General features: G+C 33.7%; 1 protein-coding gene across 1 annotated transcript; it reads left to right on the forward strand.

The window, feature by feature from the left end:
* Positions 1–8,399: 8,399 nt before the first annotated feature.
* LOC127838056 (complement receptor type 2-like) lies at positions 8,400–20,923 on the forward strand. The gene is made up of 11 exons (XM_052365567.1): positions 8,400–8,629; positions 9,531–9,773; positions 10,239–10,395; positions 12,383–12,558; positions 13,029–13,217; positions 13,347–13,532; positions 14,294–14,470; positions 15,050–15,279; positions 16,009–16,167; positions 16,484–16,596; positions 17,507–20,923. The coding sequence occupies exons 1-10, from the start codon at positions 8,512–8,514 to the stop codon at positions 16,526–16,528; spliced, it is 1,680 nt and encodes a 559-aa protein (XP_052221527.1). The 5' UTR covers positions 8,400–8,511; the 3' UTR covers positions 16,529–16,596; positions 17,507–20,923.
* Positions 20,924–21,502: the final 579 nt, after the last annotated feature.

Below are 21,502 nucleotides of genomic sequence, written 5' to 3' on the forward strand. Positions count from 1 at the left end.
GAATTAAGGAATTATTTTGGAATTTACTGGTCGTGGCGGATAAATATATCGCCAGAATAAGTCATTGTTTCCATAGATGTTTCTTTCGACAGCTTCGTACAGCTCTATCTTATTTTGTTCCAACTAGTAGTAAATTTTCTAAAAATTAATACTGCCAACATATTGTCACTGAAGTATTTCAAGCATACAGCAGAAACGTTGAAGGTACATAAACCCTTGAATTTACAACATATTCTTTTGAGAGTGTTGAGTAAATAACGTTAACTTCATTGACGTTGCCAATAAAATAAAACTGTTGTCAAAAGAGTGCAGATGGTACAATTTGAAAAGTGGATTTAAATATTTATTACCATTATACCTGCATGAATGAGGAAACTGGTGCTTATTCAGTACCCCATTTATGCTTGGAAAGTCGTCAAAGGCTGGAGTTATAAACAAAATTCATAATAACTTCATTGAATCCAGCCATTACTAAGGGAAGTAACTGATTGTTTACCAGTTTATGGATATGAACAACACATAACAGGGCTTGAACGGCACGTAAATCGCCTTGTTAATACACGAATTCTCCCGTTCAAGCCTCCTCTTGCCAAGTTTCTGCACTATGGAATTACAGATAGAGTTTATGCAATAATTGGTAGTTCTTTTATATATTTTTCTGCACTATGGCATTATAGATATAGTTTATTCAATAATTGGTAGTTCTTTTATACGTATTTTCAGTAAACATGTTATTCGAAATTGCCTGAAACTATTATTGCTTTGAAATGAAATACGTTTTGGGGTACTTATAGGTATTGATTAAGCACAAAAAAAGTGTTTCCCAATTTGAGTGTGTGCATTCGTGCTTTGCCAATCACGTCATCGAATAGCCTTAGACAAGTGGCAGTTAGTTGTGTATACTTATAAAACAAACATAAAACTTTTACAGACCAACAAGCCCTATGTTTTTGGGAGATGTAAGTTGAAACAAACAACATATTTATAAAATAAGACAAAATTGTGTCCGGCTACTGTTACTGTGTGGTTTTCTTCTTATGAACCGTGCTCATATAAAATGTACCAGATAAAAGAGCGATGGATTACAATTAATTTTCCAAGCATACAATCAATCTAACATTCACTGACAGGTCCAGGATATTGAACGTATGGCCTCTTTTATTTAAATTAGCCATGCTTGATGCTACACAATGTTGTATGATATTTGATATCTGATTGTTTTACAAAGCTTCTAAAGACATATATATATATATATATATATATATATATATATATATATATATATATATATATATATATATATATATACATGTTGTATATTAAGAATATAAGGTAAGAATTAGATATAGAGAACATTCCAGTGCGAGTCTTAGAAACATATAAACTCCTCTTCCAATATTCTATTTATAATATTATTATGTAAACGACGTGAAACATGTAAAAATAAATAAGTAAAAGATATATATAACTTTTTTTCCTCCAAATACACGAAGAGCTGAACGAATAATCAAACAAAATGGACAAAAATTAAGTAAAGCATAAGCATAATATCTATACATAGCTCAATATCGTACACGTCGTAAGTGTTAAACACAGTTATCATTGACGATATAAACAGATACAACTTATATACACGTGAGTTTGAACTATTATTTATAGGCATTGAATAAATTAAGTACAGGCATTCAAGTTACGAAATTCTACAATATATTTTGTTAAGCATTTTGGAACATAGTGCCCGGGCAAGACTGCTATATGTTAAACGTATCCCTTCACCCCACGATAAACTGTTTTTAGCATTTCAAAAGTTGACGCGATTGCGTTTAGGAATGTTTGACACACTAATACATCTGCTTGTCGTTCAAGAGGTAAACTGCACCATTGTAAGTAGAAGTCTACCCCGCAAGTTTGAATTACGAGTGCAATCATGCGTGCAATGTGTAGTTTATTATAATGGCAGAAGAAAAATAAATATTCAACAATATGTTCACACCTTATTGAGCACTTTTGACACTTTTCCGCGTATAATCTTGATAACATACGTCATATAACTCTATTTACTGAATTCACTATGGACAGCAACTCTGGATGGGTTATCGAAATTGCATAACGCACAAATTGATTACCGTCCTTCGGCAATAACTCGGACAAACCTGGTCTTTGAGTGAATGTTGCTGAGTATCTGGCTTTTCTAGACGGATTTGTCACGTGTCTCCGGATCCTCCCCCACTGTATTTTTGAAGCGAAGGTCCCACTGCTCAAATACATATTTAGATACTCATTTAGATTGCACTTTTGAAGTAATCTAAATATATCTGAAATAAAATCTCGGTATTGATAATCAAGGTGTGTTTGTTTGCTTTGTTTTACTTTCATCAGTTAAATTTTTGTTCTCTACAATTTTGTTGACGACGCAATGAAATATTTGTCAAAATACCGTTCGTATGAACGTGTGCTAAGCATGTCTATCATGTTAAGATCAAATCCAGGCGATAGATTGGTATTCGAACGGGTTTAATGCAATCATTTGGCTTAAGTGATTAGAAAAACATGGAAAAAAAAACGTGTCATATTGGAAATGATAAAAGTGATATGACAACAAAGCAAATAATAATGACTGTTTGCCATGTCATTCTGATAAGAAAGAGTAAAATGAAAGACCTAGAAATTGATAAAGCTATTGATACATGTAAATACTCCGTTTGTGCTTTACGTGATCATACAATGGTATAAATACATAATTTAATAAACCGTGTATATCCACATCATTAAGTCAATAAACCAGAAATTGTAATGTGTATTAAAAGACAGTATTCATAGGCAAAACCCAAATTTGAAACACTTTGCAAATTTCGACGCTTAATTAAAAATGACAGCCAGTCAAATTGATATGTAGCATGTTTTTTATCACCGGCAATGAAAAACTTGCTAGAAGGATTTTCTAGCCACAATATGGTGATTGGTTGATTCAATGTTCGTTGCGAAAATAAATCTGAGAACAAAACCGATACATTTTACAGTTTATTTTCCACATGCTTTTGAGTACACATCTTACAGTAGCAGCTACCACGTATTTATTTTTCATCAGATATTGTTTTCCTGCGAGGTATAATTAAGATTGCATGGGCAATTGTATCGTGTTAAATAAATGATTTGTGGGTTTCTTTAGGCACATATCTCACGTGCGAGGTGTCATATTATGAAAATACATCATGTATCATTGTCAGTAGATATATTTTAATGAAAATATTTGATTCTCTATAAAAACAGGCTATTGCAACTAACGTAATGCAGACGGAGTGTTTCGCAGTTCACTTTACAAAATGTTTCGTTTATCAAAGTACGTTTTAAGATTTTAAAGGTTTCAGTTCAATTAAGATAGATAGAAGCACACTTTTGTTACAGCTGTCCATGGTAAACAAACCAAGCGTCAATTTCTCTACGGATGTTTAACATTCACGCCTGATTTTTAAATGCATATTAATGGTTGTGGTGTCTTTATTTATATAGGGATAATACACGTTTTCGAGGGCAATCCGTTCCTGCCCGAGTGCGCCCTCAGATGATCATGTTCGAGAAAATGTGTATTTTCGCTATATTTGCATAAACAAATCATATATACCAAAATAAATTAAAATAACATTGAAAACAATATGTCTTGTTCATTCGACATCGACAAAATTATTCGATTATTTCGTTTGACGTCATACAGTTCAAGATTATCTTTTAAATAAGCCTCACTCGGTCATCATCAGAAATGACGAGGCTTTACCTTCGAATAGGCAAGTTTCGATTTAAAATGTGTTAAAACAGTGTATTAATGCAAATTTGCAATGCAGCCGCGCAAAGTCAGAAATGAGGAATTATTTTGGAATTTACTGGTTGTGACGGATAAATATATCGTCAGAAAAGGTCATTGTTTTCATAGATGTTTCTTTCGTACAGGTCTATTTTATTTCGTTCCAACAACATTTTCTAAAATTTAATACTGCCAATATATTGTCACTGAAGTATTTCAAGCATACAACAGGAACGTTGAAGGTACATAAACACTTACATTAACAGCATAGTCTTTTGAAAGTGTTGAGTAAAAAACGTAAACTTCATTGACGTTGCCAATACAATAAAGCTGTTGTCACGAGAATGCAGATGCTATTATTGGAAAAGTTGATTTAAATATGCATTGCCTTTATCCCTGCATGCATGAGGAAACTGGACAGTCGTCGAAGGCTGGAGTTAACAAAGTTCATAATAACTTCATTGAATCCACTTAGAAGAACTCAGAGAAGATTAAGGGGAGTAAATGTGCGTGGACCAGTTTATGGATATGAAAAATACATAATAGGGCTTGAACGGCACGTGAATCGCCTTGTTAATACACGATTTCTCCTGACCAAGCCCTCCTTTTGCCAAGTTTCTGTTCCCCGCCAGAGGGCATTATTAATAGAGTTTATGCAATAACACCAATTTTAGATTGACATTTCACGCATTCCTGTAAACCATGGCTTGGGAAATACACATGGAGTACGTTGACTGTGGTACACTATGTACAAATACAGTATTTGGGGAATTTATATTGATTAGTTTGCTCAGTGAACTTGCAGATTTGGAATTAATTTTTAACTACGCGTTTGTCAGAAATGGTCATGACACCCCATCGTTCAATTTCGTACTGAGCTTGAAGTAAATTAATTACTCCGGAGTTTGGTTAGATTAATTGCAATCTCATAGATCTTTTGTCGGTAAAATAAGTTAATATCTTGTCATCATATAGAGAATAATAGGTAAGTGTTTTTATTTATATTAGGTTTATCATGCGAGGCTTAGAAAACAAAAAGCACGATCCTTTGCGAGCATGATAAACCTGATCTATAATCAACACTAATCTATTATTCTATTTATCCCACTTTTTATTTTGTAAACCTTTTTGTTAAAACAAAATTAGTTTGAGTGGATACTGTCGCTGGATTTATGACGTCATTTCGTCGAAATATTGACGTCATTTCCTGCCGTTGATTATAGATGATATTTAATCAACGGGGCTTTAATGAACCGAATTTGCTGTAAAAGTCGGATAAAATCTATTTCCTTTTATTCTATGGCGGGATCAATTGCTTTATCCAATCAACGAACTGATCAAGTAATGAACCAGTGATCAGTGATCCCGTAATCGGTCTCTGACAAACGACTTGCGTTTCAATGGTAGCCAAATCAGACATGATTTGACATTTTGTTTCAAGTTATTTTGGCCTAGTGTTTTTGGTTTCGCTCGACCGAGAAACACATTGAAGGTATTGGTTAATACCAACAATCTAAATTTAATTAACATAATCTCGCACAAATATTTATATTTATTTGCCGATGACGGACGATAATTAACCACAATTACACACGGCAACGAATCCATACAATGGTAAACCATGTACATGTATCACGACCAAATATAAACGAAGTGTAACAAGACGGCCAGTGATTGCGATGAAAATACTTTTGGAAAGATAACGAGGTTATTATTCTGTGCACGAGTGCACTAAATGTATTCCGGTGTTGACAATAGCATACCTCACAAACATGCGCTTATACATGCAGGCTGGGGAAAGACATCTAGTCGCGTGTACAGCATAATCAGCTCAAGACAAGAGTTCTTTAGATCTTTAAAAAGTAAAATAGGTAAACGTAAAACAAGCTTCGTTTGAAACATTGTAAAAGAAAGGAAATGCACATATATCATGCGCAGAGTCCTTTATTTAAATTATTAAAACAAGGTTGTTATAATAGTGATAACGCAGTTAAACAAGATATTTATTTTCTTTTAATTTAGTAACATTGGTTTAAATATTCACCAACCAAGCATTTGGCACACTTGGAAAGCATTTGATTTCATATATATTATCTGCTTACTTCAAAAGCAAGAATTCGACATATTTGCGAAGAATGCATTATTTAACACCATGTTCAACACACAACATATGTAGTCATGTTGGTCACATAATGTCGCACCGTCCATTTAAAGTGCGACACATGGATATTGAACCCTTCAAAGTTATTTTTACTACATTTCCAACAACCACAATACTCCTAGAAGCAATTAGCATGAACTACCAAGTAAAGGACCCTCTAACAATATTAAGAGCATTGACGAATTCATCTCAATGTCGAGTACGTGTCAAAGCAAAATTAATTAAGTGTTTTGAACAGTGAGTTTGCTAACCACGTACACATCATGAGCTCTTGAAAAACAAAGTGTCTAGTCCTAAGAAAACCGAATTAAATGCGCCAGCTCAATTAAAAATTATGGATCAGTATTTGTAATTCATATATATAGTTCTAAAAACATCGTATTTACTCGAAGTTGGGATTTTTAAACCTGTCGCACCTAGTTATTCTATGACTGAGGGTATTGCATTCAGTTTACGGTTTGCTTTTATATAAGAAAGCATTTTGAAACGGTCCCAAAACGGTACTGTCCGCATAGCATGGATTAACAACAGTTTTTTTTCAAACCTGATTTCTTTAAAACTCGAAAAAAGAATCTTTGGGCAAGTTTCATCCTGGATTACATAAGTTACCCAGTTTATACTGCACTGGTATTTCCACAAACAAAAACTTCACTCATGTATACATTTCAGGCGTGTTTTCCAACCGCACGCCTTTTTCTTTAAGGCAAACAATGGGTCATATTAAATTATGAAAGTAACAAAAAATGAAAATATATCATAACAGCAGTGTCCGCTCTATTATTCAGATAATTTCTATCTGATCTTCACCAAACTTGGTCAGTTGTATCTAGACAATATCTAGGTCAAGTTCGAATATGGGTCATGCCAGGTAAAAAACTAGGGCACAGGGTCACCTAGTGCATTTCAAGCAATTAGCATGGTGTCCGCTCTCTAATTGAAGTAGTTTTGATCCGATCTTCACCAAACTTAGTCAGAAGTTGTATCTGGACAATATCTAGGACAAGTTCGAATATGGGTCATGCCGGGTCAAAATCTAGGCCACGGGGTCACTTAGTGCATTTCAAGCATTTAGCATGGTGTCCGCTCTCTAATAGAAGTAGTTTTCATCCGATAGTCGCCAAACTTGATCAGAAGTTGTATCTAGTCATTGTTTAGGTCAAGTTCTAATATGGGTCATGCCGGGTCAAAACCTAGGTCACAGGGTCACTTAAACCATTTCAAGCATTTAGCATGGTGTCCGCTCTCTAATTGAAGTAGTTTTTATCCGATCTCCAACAAATTTGGTCAGAAGTTGTATCTAGACAATATCTACATGTAGGTCAAGTTCAAATATGGGTCATGCCATGTTAAAAACTAGGTCACGAGGTCACTAAGTGCATTTCAAGCATTTAGCATGGTGTCCGCTCTCTAATTGAAGTAGTTTTCATCAGATCGTCACCAACTTTGGTCAGAAGTTGTGTCTAGATGAAATGTAGGTCAAGTTCAAATATGGGTCATGGTAAAGTTATAAAGTTGTCAAAAGCCTTAAAACGGGCGTATATTGTGACAGTTTGGCACTCTTGTTTAAGAAGACAAGTGATTGAGATTAACGAGAATGCAATTTTACTGACCAGGTTTTAATTTATGTTTGAATATTCTTTTAATATACGACTAGCGGCTGCAGCATTTGGAGGGTCGACGACTACAAAAAGACTTGTGTCGTTTTTAAAAAAGATAAATCTGAGCAAATGTTTTATCGATAGTGCATTTAAGATAAACATGAAATGAAAGTGGAAATGCATGGAACCTTGCGAAACCCCAGTCTTGATTACCGTTAGCGACGAGGAAGCCCCTTGACGATTTTTTTCTTTGCCTTTTGAAGAGTACAATTATCAGACTATTTAGGAAAACAGTTATTTTTCAGCTTTGATAATAGGCCATTTTGATATATTTGATCAAAGGCATGAAGCATGTCAACTAATACCACTCTCTCAGGCCACCGCCTAAATGAATGGTACAGATTGGTCAATCGATTTACAGTTCAATCGCAAAGTGTTTTATCTTTCAATACATATTAAAGCGTTTGATACAAAATATGTTGTACTTGTTTGTGAATGAGGTGAAGTGTTATTTGTTCCATTACGGTTAGCTGAACATGTTCATAAAGTAGCTTAAACCACTGCACGGATGCCCTTTCTGAAACTTAAGAGGTCGACTCGACGGCAAAGAATGTATAAATTTCCCAAAAATACTATGACCATACTATCATCAACATTGAAAACGTTTTGGTGCATTCGTGGCTTGTTACCATATCAAGTGCAGACAATGACGAAAATAATTGGTAAAAAACATGTGTTCCTTAAAGTACCATAGTATCGTTGCTCGAGATAATAAATCTTGATTGTTTACTTCCTTAACGTAACGAATTCCTAAGTGGATGTTTAGTCAATGTCGTGTGACATTATGTAAAATTCGCAGTATTGTAGATCTGAGCTTTAGTATTTAAACAACGCATCGTAAGGATAACGTTCTACTGGGGCTAATAACAACTTAAAGTTCAACTTAAATACATATGGCATTTTGTGAATGCTTCGGCATTAAAATGTTGACGTTACTCTGTATCTGTTCTGTTTTGTTCTTCTCTGTGAAATTGACGGAATCTGCTGCATTTAAAAGTGTTGATGAAGAAAGTAAGTTGATACTTTTCATATTTTAATTGAAATATTGAACTTAAAATTAGTATTAATAATAATTCGACTATACACACTTACATCGGTAATGATGCATATGATGAAGATAAGGGTGATGATGATCATGATAATATTTTAACTACTACTACTACTACTACTACTACTACTACTACTACTACTACTACTACTACTACTACTACTACTACGACTACTACGACTACTACTACTACTATACTACTACTACTACTACTACTACTACTACTACTACTACTACTACTACTACTACTACTACTACTACTACTACTACTACTACTACTACTACTACTACTACTACTACTACTACTACTACTACTACTACTACTACTACTACTACTACTACTACTACTACTACTACTACTACTACTACTAGTAATAATACTAGTATTAGTATTTTAGTATCATTAGTGTTACATATAATACTAATGATAATAATAATAATAATAATTATAATAAAAACTATTATTATTAATATTATTATTATTACATAATATCATCATTAATAATTATAATGATATTATTATTATAGAATAATAATAATACTTATAATAATAATAATAATAATAATAATAATAATAATAATAATAATAATATAATAATAATAATAATAATTATTATTATTATTATAATAATAATAATAATAATAATCATAATAATAATAATACTTCTACTACTACTAATAATAACAATAAAAATAAAATAATAATCATAATAATAATAATAATACAAATTATTGTTAATTTTATTAATATTATTATATAATCCTGGAAACAAGGTCGAAGCAATTGATATTTTACATGTCATGTAATATATTAACGGTATGCCACTATTAATGTCAAACAATAATTTTTATTTACAACTATAGGACAATGTCAGAGTGTAGCAACCTTGACGAACGGTGTGATCATTGGCGACGTACGCAACAATAATGTCAGCTACAAATGCGACCACGGCTTTTTCAGCAACGTTCCGAATCTGCAGCAAATATTGTTCAGCTGCAAATATATCCAAGAGCTTGGCAGCGTGGCTTGGAAAGGTCAAGGAATAGAAGTGAAGGGAAAACAAGGACTTCAAGCTTTGTACTTCAACGCCGTCAAATGCAGTCCAGGTAATAAGCAAAATATTAATATGACAACGCCATTGTTGTGCCTGCCTTTGAAACCATTTTGGACATCGTAACAATTGGTTAAGTTTTAATAAAATGACTTTAAAATATTTTCACTGAGTCAATTTAAGTTATACTCGACGTTATCATTCTATATAGTTAAGCTAATATTATCGAAATCGCCAATTATGTTATTCAAGAATTCAACTTAAAATATGCTCCTTCTTAATAAGTATGCCGAAAAGGTATCTTCGTTTAGACAGAAGCGTTAGAAACGGAAACTAATTATAGCAACTTACAAGTTGATGGTTTTCCGTAATGAATCCAGAACACATGCACATAATTCGGACATAAGCACCGTGGACATTATTTGTATAAACTGTTTTTGAAATATGTTGCTAAAATTCATAGTGTCCAAATACTAATCAGTAAAGCGTTTGCTAGCATTTAATGAAGTTTCATGTTTAGGTTGCCCTCAACCGGATTATTCAAAGTTTCCAGAGAATTTGATGGTGAATTCTATCAGCAGCGCAAAACTGATAATTGTTAATTCGACCGGCTTGCCGATTGAAGACCCGACATATTTCCTGTCTGGAGACACAATTGCATGGACATGTGAAGAGGGGTAAGTCGACCGCATTTACAAATTTTGCTTGTTCTACTTTAACGCTCAACACATTTGTTTGCAGAGAATTTTGCGTAGGTAACCAACCGTTTTTTTTCACGAGTAAGTGACGCGGCGTCAACAAATAGTTCGTTTAACTACGAGTTCTGATAACGATGGACAGTTTTTGTTTTGAAAAAAAAATGGGTCTAATATTAATTAAATACAGCAATGCACAGAATATAACTTGTTTTTTTTTGTAATCTGTTTTGTTTTTTGACACAATTATGTTAATCTTTATGATGTCGCTTGTGTAAAAAAATAAATAAAGCACCAAACACTATATATCCTGTAGAAAAAGTACTTATTTGTCGCAATATGCCAATGAAAAGTTTATGTATGATTAAAAAAATCAATAAAAAACAAGAGATGTGTTTGTCAGAAACACAATGCCCCCTAATGCGCCGCTTTGATTATTTTTTACCTTTGACCTTTGACCTTGAAGGATGACCTTGACCTTTCGCCACTCAACATGTGCAGCTCCATGAGATACACCTGCTTGCCAAATATCAAGTTGCTATGTTCAATATTGCAAAAGTTATGAAGAAGGTTACCGTTTTGGTTAAAGATTTGGGACACACACACGCACACTCATACACATAAAAACAATGACAGACAGGCCAAAAACATTATACCCCCGATCTTTTGATCGAAAACACTCAAATTACTTGTTACAGCAGAAAACTATCAAATTGTCGCAGACTGTGTTGCTGAAAACATGTGTCGAATAGTTCAAATATATTAAATGTTCTCGCAAATAAATGTTTTATCATGGTATAATATGTTTGCTTAAATTGTTATTTCCAAAGAAAGAAACAGCGTTTTATGTTAATGTTATTAACAAAATGTACAAATGAGCTGTGGCGATTTTAATTTATATCGGAAATCTTTTAAAACTGTTTAACATAAAGCTGAAGTAAACTATCTACAAATACAAGTCCCGATAAATGCAACTTTTGTTCTAAACAAGACTTAACGCTATGTTTTTATTGCGTTATATATTAAAACATGCATAATTAAACATGCGTATGATTCGCGGTCTTTTTTTACATACGACGTATTGGTTGAATTCCGATTAAGGGTCCATAAGGTGCAAGTAAAGGATTACTGCATCAATTAAATGTTACTTTTATTTTATATCCTCCTTTGGTTTCTAGAAAAATTTAAATCTTGTAATTCGCTGTTTAAATCAGTGAAAATAACAGTAAAAATGTTCGATTTTAGTCATTTTACAATGTAAATATATATACATACATATATATATATATATATTAACGAGTAAAAATATTAATTTCTCTGATCACTCGTGAATAACAATCAATAGTATACCATAACAACAATTACCCTCTATTTGTTTTTGTTCTAACAATAGAGTTTCCGATAAATCGATAAGCATAGTATTTTGGCCTTACATGTTAGATGGTATAGCATAGGACACATTGGACGCCGCCTAGGTTCTTCAATTTATACAGATGCGATGTATTATATCGAGAAATAAAAGAATGTCTTCTGTTTACAGTTTCTTTGTAAATAAAATGCCTCCACTCCTTCACGATGTCTGAATTCATAAACATGCATTTCTTATTCTAACAGTTTCTAAGTAGATAATCTTATAACAATGCTTTACATTTATTTCCTCTGCTTTATTGCCTACGTAGAAACACTCTCAAGATTCAAAAGCATATATTTTAACTTCTACATTTCTTATTTAGATATGTATAAATAATGTCTTCATTCTTTAACATACATTTCCACTGCTACATTATACATGTGGATACAGTATCTACATTCCTCGAAAATACTTTATTTGCACTTTATTTTCTACGTTTGTGCATTAATTAAATTCCTTAAACCTAATTAGTTGTCCAATGCTCCATTACCAATTAAAAAACTTATCTATCTTACTTAACATATGTTTATACTATAATATTGCCTGGTGTCTATGTAGTTACGTACACACTGGACTTCCTGGAAATGAGACAAATCAAGAGTTTGACAACTATAACATGTACAATGAATATGAAACCAGTAAGGATGAATCAGTCGCTCCTGCAAAAGCGCTCACGTGCGGTGATGATGGCTATTGGAACAGCGGCGATGATGAAGACTTAGGATTTTGTAAAGGTATTTTAATAATATAGGTTTTATCACTGTTTATATATGTGTGTCACTATGTATTTGATGTTCTTTTTAAGTGGGGTTGCAATTTAAAAGCAGTGTTATACTTTTGTTTGGGAATTGCTTTGGAATATATTTATTTTGGTTCGATGTGATTTACCCAGTGATTTGTTTTGTATGGCAATAAGGGATGACGTGGAATACTGTATATAGTGTGATAATCACATATGACACAAAAAGCCAGTAAATGCTCTTGAATGGCAATCGCAAATGATGCAAATACTCAGTGGTTTGTTTTCTACGCCAACGATATGTAACGCATAGAACCGATGAATTGTATTGAAAGGCAACAACAAATGACGCAAATACCCAGTGATTTGTATTGTATGCCCACAGCATGGTACACACATACCCAGTGATGTGTAGTATATGTCCATAGCATCGTACACAAATGCCCAGTGTTTTGTATTGTACAGAAATAACATGTGACGCAAGGGATTACCAGAACATCCGTAATGGGATGGTTGCAAACTACAAACATGTCTACGAGTTCAACGAGACGATGACGCTTGATTGCGACCATGGGTTTCGGCCTTACAAAAATCATGAATATTTGCACTGTCTTGACGAAGAAAGTTTCGAAGATGAATACTTCGGTTGTGAAGGTACGAACTCACTTATTATGTTTTTTATATGTCCAAGTAGTTGTAGTAGAATCCTGTGTATCAGCCTTATCAATGCCTAAATATGTTGTTTTAAATTATGTTGTTTCGAATTCCATTATTTTCATTCAGCTATCACTTGTCCAAGGCCCCCAGAACCGCTACATGGTGGACTAGAAAGAACGCAGTTGTATTACTACCCGAACCAGACCGCAGAGTTCTATTGCGACCCCGGCTACGTTATGAAGGGAGCCAGAACCTGGCAGTGTCTGGCGTCTGGCATTTGGGATAAGCCCTGTGTTCGGTGTGCCCGAGCAGGTAAATGTTAAAAATGACCTCCGCCTACTGATTTTACTTTGAAAAACGTTTTATCTCGTGTAAAAAAGTTCTTGTTACAGATTTAAATAATTAGAGTCGCTTAGTGGTGTTTTAAATCAGGAAATCCATCATGACGGACAGAGATACAAACTTACAACTGCATGCATAATAATCATGATCGGACACAAAAACAGACCCTATTTGCCTTCGACTTATATAAACAATACCTTCAATGGTGTGTGCGGATCTTCTTTGTTTTGGTTCACAATCTTACATCGGCTCACGATCATGAATATTTTTATAAAAAATTCAAAATCGGAAGATCAAAAAAAAATCCGGTAATTTCTTTGGTTCCAGGTTCGAAATACTTACTTATACTTATGGTTTCTTATGATAACGTACTGAAATGTCTGGACGTCTGTCAGCGAAAACATGTCGCTATGAAAAAGTAAAAAAAGCTTATGTTGTAAATATATGTATACACACTAGATTGCCTACTACAATGTCGCTTTGTTTATATCATAACATTTCATTTCTGAAAACATACTTATTAACAGTCATACATAGGTATTCGATAATTTTAGCTCTAACAAATGTAACTGAAAGAAATATGGTTTCAGAGTATTATATTGCTTTAATTTAACGATAGTAAACTTATTCCAATACTCAGCTGCGGATCATGGCAACAAGTATATCGACATGCAGATCCAGACGTCATCCAATTATCGGGAAGGACTCAATCATACTAATATTCGTTTCAGACAACCACTGTCAACCTCCGTGCATTCCGTTTGGTGCGCATGTCATCAACCCACCACGTAGAATAGACATCGGCACGACGATGGAGTTTGCCTGTGACGAACAGATGAACGGACGTCCGACTAACAGGACATGCCTGTTAAGCAAACAATGGAGTGGTGAACAAATAGATTGCACAGGTATTGATAGAAAATTAAACAAAGTACTTCACTCAAGTCATGTTTATAACTTTACAACAACTTGCCCATCGACTATTTGTCGGATTGGCCATGTGGCTTGTGAGAAGTGGGGGGAATTGTGGTAAAATAAAACGGCCAATCATCCCTTAGCAAATTATTCGAGTAGAGCGGTTGTCCGTTACTGGCATAATGATAGATTACTAGGATCGGCAGAGCTTTCTGATTTAAGAGAGAATAATGTAACTTAACGCCGATATGTGTATAAAAAGTTAAAAACATTTCAAAACACGATACAAACAAGCTAACTATTCACAGTTTAGTTTTGGACGACTTTGCTCGTTAATATGTCAAACTCACATGGTATTCTCCTCAAGATCATACATTAAACGAAACGCCACTCTTTTCTGTTTTGGAAAGATTTCCTTATTTAGACAGTCATATGGCAGAGGTTTAAATACGCGGATCACAAATTATTTCTTTTAACGATGATATGTGTAGATCGATCGTAAGATGAGTACTTTTTTAAAGGGGCAGAAATATTGAACGAGACAATTTACAAATATAGCCTATATTTTCCAGGACGGTCTTTGTTTATGTCCGACATGAACGACGTGATAAGAATTGCAACTGTTATCAAGAGAACACAGGACTCTGCCAATACGGCCGCCAATGCTTACGATGATTCATATGTAATAAGCATTGCATTTGAAACTGGTGTTGATGTCTACTTCCTAATGGATGTCTCGAAAAGTATTGATGAACGCCAATTCGAACAGATGAAAAAATGCATCAATGGTGTAGTTGAAAATGTAAGTTGTAATTCAATGAAGGCAAGTGGAATTATAGCAATTTGAATAGTTTCTGAAGCAACAAGTCCCAGAGCTTGGATATCTTGTTTCTTACATTCGATATTGGTATTGAACACAATTTTCCCAAAGCATGCCTATTGATAAAACATCTGGTGTAACTCATAAACGGTCAGGTCAGATTATTTATTTATGGTACTTTTTTTTAAACGGCTCTGCAAAGTGGCATAGATCAGTGGTAATAATATTTGGTTTCTACCATCAAATAGCGGTCTTCTACAAAGTGTATTCAAATTATTCCCCTGAGTCCAAAATTTGCAACTTCCCTCATGATTTATCTAGTATTATATAAAATACATTTAAATTTTTTATTAAAAACCAGGATGCCCACAGCTTTCATAAGTGAGACTATGCGATAGTTGTCCTTAGGTCGCGTGTGGTATTGTGTCTGTAACATCATACAGCTTCCATTAAGTGGTCCCCTACTAAGTATGTTTAAAGCATTCCCCTGAGGTCTAATTGGCCCTTCCTGTGGCGTTGGAGTGACACGTTATAAATAGCATAGTGTAGCGCATGGCCTTAAAGAAAACCACACCGAACTCAGCTTTAATTTTTCATATGTGACATCAGCTTGTTGTCTTCTAAAATGATTGTTCAAATCATACGATTGGGTTCGACAATTTCCCCAGGCTAGTGATCTAGGGCTATGTTTACCCTCTTGTTTTGTTGTAGCTGGGTTTAAACAACACTCAAGATTCAACCCGAGTCGGAGTGTATCTGTTTGCCACCAATGTGAAAGCAACGTTCACGCCTCGAGATCGTCTCAGTGCAAGTGAGATGATTGCTGCACTTGATAAAACATCTCTCCGTGACTCCCGAGTGGACACAGGTATATCTAGCAAATAACACAATCACACAGGACTTACTTGTCATGCCCAGATTTTTATGTTGAAATAACTTCTTGCTTGAGTGTCTGGCTCCAAATATTTGTTTATCTTTTTTATATTTGATCGTGATGCTTACAATAGCGTGCATACTGTTTACTTTACATATACTATTCAATTTAAGCGTGTAGTATTTCGAAAAAAAAATGTTTTTTGCAGACATTTTTGAATTGCTAAGAAGAATTTTTCTTATCAGTAATTAAGCATGCGTGATGAAAATACAAATTGATACTTTGCATGGTATTATTGTATAATTGCAGGTCCTTGGAACGGCGATAAGCAAGGCGTTAGACTATATGCAGCGCTGACATTCACGCGAAAAGATTAACTTCTGGTATCCGCATATCCCGAGATGTTATAATTCTGCTAAGCGACGGTATGAATACATTTTGTTTAAAAGCAATATGTAACATATAAAACTGGTTCATCAAGATTATTAATATTTATTTCACCCGCAATTGAAAGAAACCTTTTTACTTTAGGTGTGGTTAAGGATTGTATCATAACTGGCAAGGAGGCAATTTACAAGTGTTCGTGGATAAATTTGTCGACTTTCTTTGGGGTTCATCTAATGGTATACTCGCAATTCATTAGCACACCAAAAACAGACTGCCACTGCATTAAGCGTTTTTTTTAACAGTTTATATTGGGTGTCAAGACTACCGAACTATGATACAAAAGTGGTCATGTAAGAAAATATCTGTTAACTTTATATTTAATACGTGACTTGAAAATTATATAAAGTGTGTCACAGAATACTGAAACATGATAGAAAAGTACATAAATCAGACAATTTATGTTTAATTTATTGTTGATGCTTTACTTAAAACTGTTTTTTAATACGCTGCACTCAAGCTCAGGAAAACTTTCCCATGTATTTGTGGGGTATTCAACAACGTTCATTTTGATTAAAGAACTGGCTGTGTGTTAAGTAAAATATAGTTGACACCACTTGCATACAAGAAGCACAATCAGTGATTCTTTATATTAAATGCGTTCAAAGAAATGTTCCAAATATATAAATATAGTTTTCGCGTAACTTTTAAGAATTTCCCGGCTGGTCCTGCTAAATGTGAGGTTTGCTTCCTCGTTTTGTTTTTTTGAAAACAACATCGATTTTCGGAGATTTACTTCTGTGTATTATAAGTATTCATTATTATATCATATTAGTAACTCAAACTCGCTTTTTAGGTACAGTACTTTCAATCGCAAATAGTTATTGAATAAAGAAACAGTCATGATGCATTTTCAATATTTAAAACACAGTTTAAACTGTAACATTCTAGGCAAATACACTCAAGGCGGCAGCCCAGTGACGATGGCCGAGCTATTGAAGACACAGTTTGAAGTCCTGTTTTTCTCCATCGCATTCGGCTCTAACGATGACAAGGCTGGCTTCCGAGTGATGGAACAGATGGCCAGCAAAGTCGAGGGCGAACAGTTTTACTTTGCAATGGAAAGCAAGAATGGCAAGACCGCAGACGGCTAATAGGTTATATTACCTATGCCAGCACAAAATGAACAAAACATGTGCCATATAGACTAGTAATATATTAGATTCTGCAGAAAGCTTAATGACAATTGCTCATTGCTATTTCACAGTTGCAAAACTCGTACTTCTTCTTTCCAATAATCAGTAACAATAAGAATTAAGGTGGGAACCACATTGTAGCCAATAACTAAAACAAACTTCATGTTGTATAAATTAACTTCCTATAGCATTTATCAAGTGGTAAATATCATTTAGCAAATATCATAATAAGCAAACGGTGGACTTTTGTTGTTTATATACTTCAAAATTTAGCAATACTCATACAGCAACTCTCAAAAGGCAAAACACATAGACCAAAGGTCTTTCATATAACACAACACATTGCATTAATAAACCAATTAATCCACCAGAATTGTAATATAAGTGTAATTTATCTAAATGTGTTAGAACTTCAGCAGTTAACTCACCCAAATAAGCCATTCCATCAGGAACGAATAGTAAAATCTACACAATATCATGTACAATCAGACCAGAGTTAATGCTAAATTGTAGGACAATGTTCAATGTCTTCAACAAATTAAGAAAATAAAATCGGCGCCATGACTGCCCCTGGCCTCAGTCCAACAGCATACCTAAATTGATCTGAATATGATGGACATGATTCAACACGGGACTTTACATTTGCGTACCTATCCTTCAGTATTCTAAGCAATATGCATTGTTTACCTTTCTTTAACAATTTTAACCATATTGCATTGTTTTTATAAACTATTTACACATTTTAACATATCGACGTTTATAAGATACACACGTTTATTTTCATTTACATATTCTTGAACAACTCACATCAGTATGAAAGTAGCATCAACAATTGAATATCATTTCCGAAATCCGAGCTGAGCATCCGTAATAATAGTATTTTTTACTTCAAAAAGTATTAATGGGCTTATTTAAAATAGTGGTAAATCATTTTGATAAAACAACTTACTGGAGTAATCCCTTAAGAGGTATAAACATGATAAAAAGTATTTTTTTCATTCAAATGAATTTCAAGCTCATTCTGTCCATTTATGGTGTAAGAAGCCATATACAATGATACCGTTTAATGACTAACCCAAATTGGCAGATAAAATATCACTTCATACAATAATATATTTATTTCAAACAGAATCACTTCCAGATGATTTATTTTGTTTTGCAAATTGCACAATTGTCTTGTTTAAAATCGTAATTCAAACATAAATTGTCTGCTTTAAAAATCAGACATATTGTTGCAAAGGTATTTAAATTCTTCTAAAGATATTTTATTAGTAATGACTCTACTTTATTATTTCGAAAAAAGGCACAAAGTGCCCTTGGTGTTTTTTCCGTAATTTAAAAATGTTCAACAATTTTTGTAAAATAAGCTTTATAATATATCTTACTTGGACATAAGCATTCTCAGTTTATATCTGTTTTACAATAGTTAAGAACACGTAAATGTGGTTGTATTATAAACATGACTTAAGAAATAACGGATCAACTCAACACCAGGGCGAATTTTCTTCAGTAAAACTATTTAACACGTCATTAATTGATGATCGACTTGAAAAAATATATTTTGCACAATAGTATTAACTTACAGGTAACATGGAACAAATCACTGAACAGACTTGCTCTTGTAACGCATCGTCCATTTTTTTATAAATCAATTTAATCGAACGATACACAATTTAACAAGACAACAGCATGCTCTGTTATGACAGGTTACTTTCGCCCGTAGCTAGTTTAATAAACAGATACCAATTTCCCGAATGCCAAGCAGACAATCAGAAGAAAAGAACTGACTTTCACACAATTGCGGACAATTCAATACTGTATATGAAGACAAAACATTTGTACGATTTGCAAAATTAGTCAATCCGCTGATGATTGTATGGCGTGCGAAAAACAAATAATAGTACCTTAACCGCAGCCCGTTCTTTGAAATCAGTATATCTTGCATATGTATATTGCGTCATCGCGCGGAGCAAACGCGGCCAATGACATTGACTTTCCAACAGACCACAGTCCCGTTAGCCTGTTATAAACCAATTATATAAGTGTCAATTTTCGCATGACAGACCATTACTAACTTATATTTTGAACCTCTTCGTATGCGGTATTCATACATCATACATATACTCAGCAATAAGCCATCGTCGCAGCAACATCAAATAAATACACAACTAATATATGTATATTATTAAATTTTTATTGCTGTTCTCTTTGTTGGCGTGTTTTATCATAGCAACATGAACGTTTAATAACCATTTCCGAAATATGATGTGAATGTAGTCGATTGGAGATTTGTAATCATAATTTTTATGACAGCCATGTATTATTGTTTTTCTTTTACAATCAGAAAGCAATGTATAACATTTTTAAACCATTGGTATCAGCTTCAAAGTTATGTTTACATCAGACCAGAAAACATCTCATTGGAAAGTATGCTGTTATAATTAAACATCAAATGACTTGCCTTTGTTTCCGCAAATACTATTGGGTGCTATTACACACCCAGATTAATATGGTTTCCAAACAAACACAGTAATACGTACTATTAGGCTAATCATAAATCTGCAAACATTTTAATAAAAAAATGAGAAGATTGCTCTTACGTTCGATCATTCTTGACACGTTCACGCGATTTGATACATTTGCTGATTTAAAACATCACCAATTTAAGTTGATTCTTAATATGCGTTAGATATTCGCAATTAATAATTGTAATACCAGACAGTGCATAATGTGTTTATAAACTGTTAACAGTGATGCATGTTAATACAAAACTAACATTACAACATTAATGGGCTTTTCACGCTTAGGTTAATTCACAAAATTAAAAAATGTTTCAGATTTGCAAATTTTCGTTGTTGTTTTGATATTTGTAAGGAAACAGTAATACTGAACATTTACCATGCTCTAAAATATCCATTATATGCATTTTTGACAATTTAAAAACTTGAAAATAATGCGTTACAACGCAAAACAAATGTATACTTTGGAGAGTTGTGTTGCTGTCGTTATATTTTGTGACACTATGAGGATTGCTTAAACCATCCCAAGGGAAAGAACCCCGATAATGGTGTAGAACTCTTTGTCTAACCCTTTTTCCAGTATGTATGTTTGGATCAAATGTATAAATTTGTATAAATGTCATGCTTTTAGAAATAAAATATGTTAAAAGTGAGGATTGCTTATATAAAGTATAAAATACATCACTCATTGTATGCGCACTGATGACCGGTGGTCTAAGCGTTATAATTTTACTCCAGGGTTCAGTTGTTCGATGCCAAAATCTGTGAAAAGGTGTCAAACATGACTTTTATTAAACATTCAAGAAAGTGTACTTTCGTAAAAATTATTTCATTCTTCTGTGGACTATATCTTAGTTAATGCTAATTCGGGAAGAGTGCGTACGCATTGGTATACATACATGACATTAACGTAAGTACGTCGCGGTATGTATACACTGTCGCCTTACATGTAGGTCTCGTTTAATCTTATAATTACGTGACGCAAGTAAACTTTTACTGAATCGTTTTGCAATAAACGTACACTGGCGATGGCACCGCAAGCATAACAATCTTGAATCCGGGACATCAGTTGCGTTTATATACACGCGAACAACAAACCGCATTAAAGGCGTAGACCTTTAAACGAAGAAAATGATTTTAATCGGATTGTGTATCGCGTGCTTTCTGCAAAAAATAACATCTGGTACGTAAATATATGGATTCATCATATAAGAGATTATGTCACGATTTAG

Source organism: Dreissena polymorpha, chromosome 7, assembly GCF_020536995.1.
Source record: "Dreissena polymorpha isolate Duluth1 chromosome 7, UMN_Dpol_1.0, whole genome shotgun sequence".
Taxonomy (NCBI): Eukaryota; Metazoa; Mollusca; class Bivalvia; order Myida; family Dreissenidae; genus Dreissena; species Dreissena polymorpha.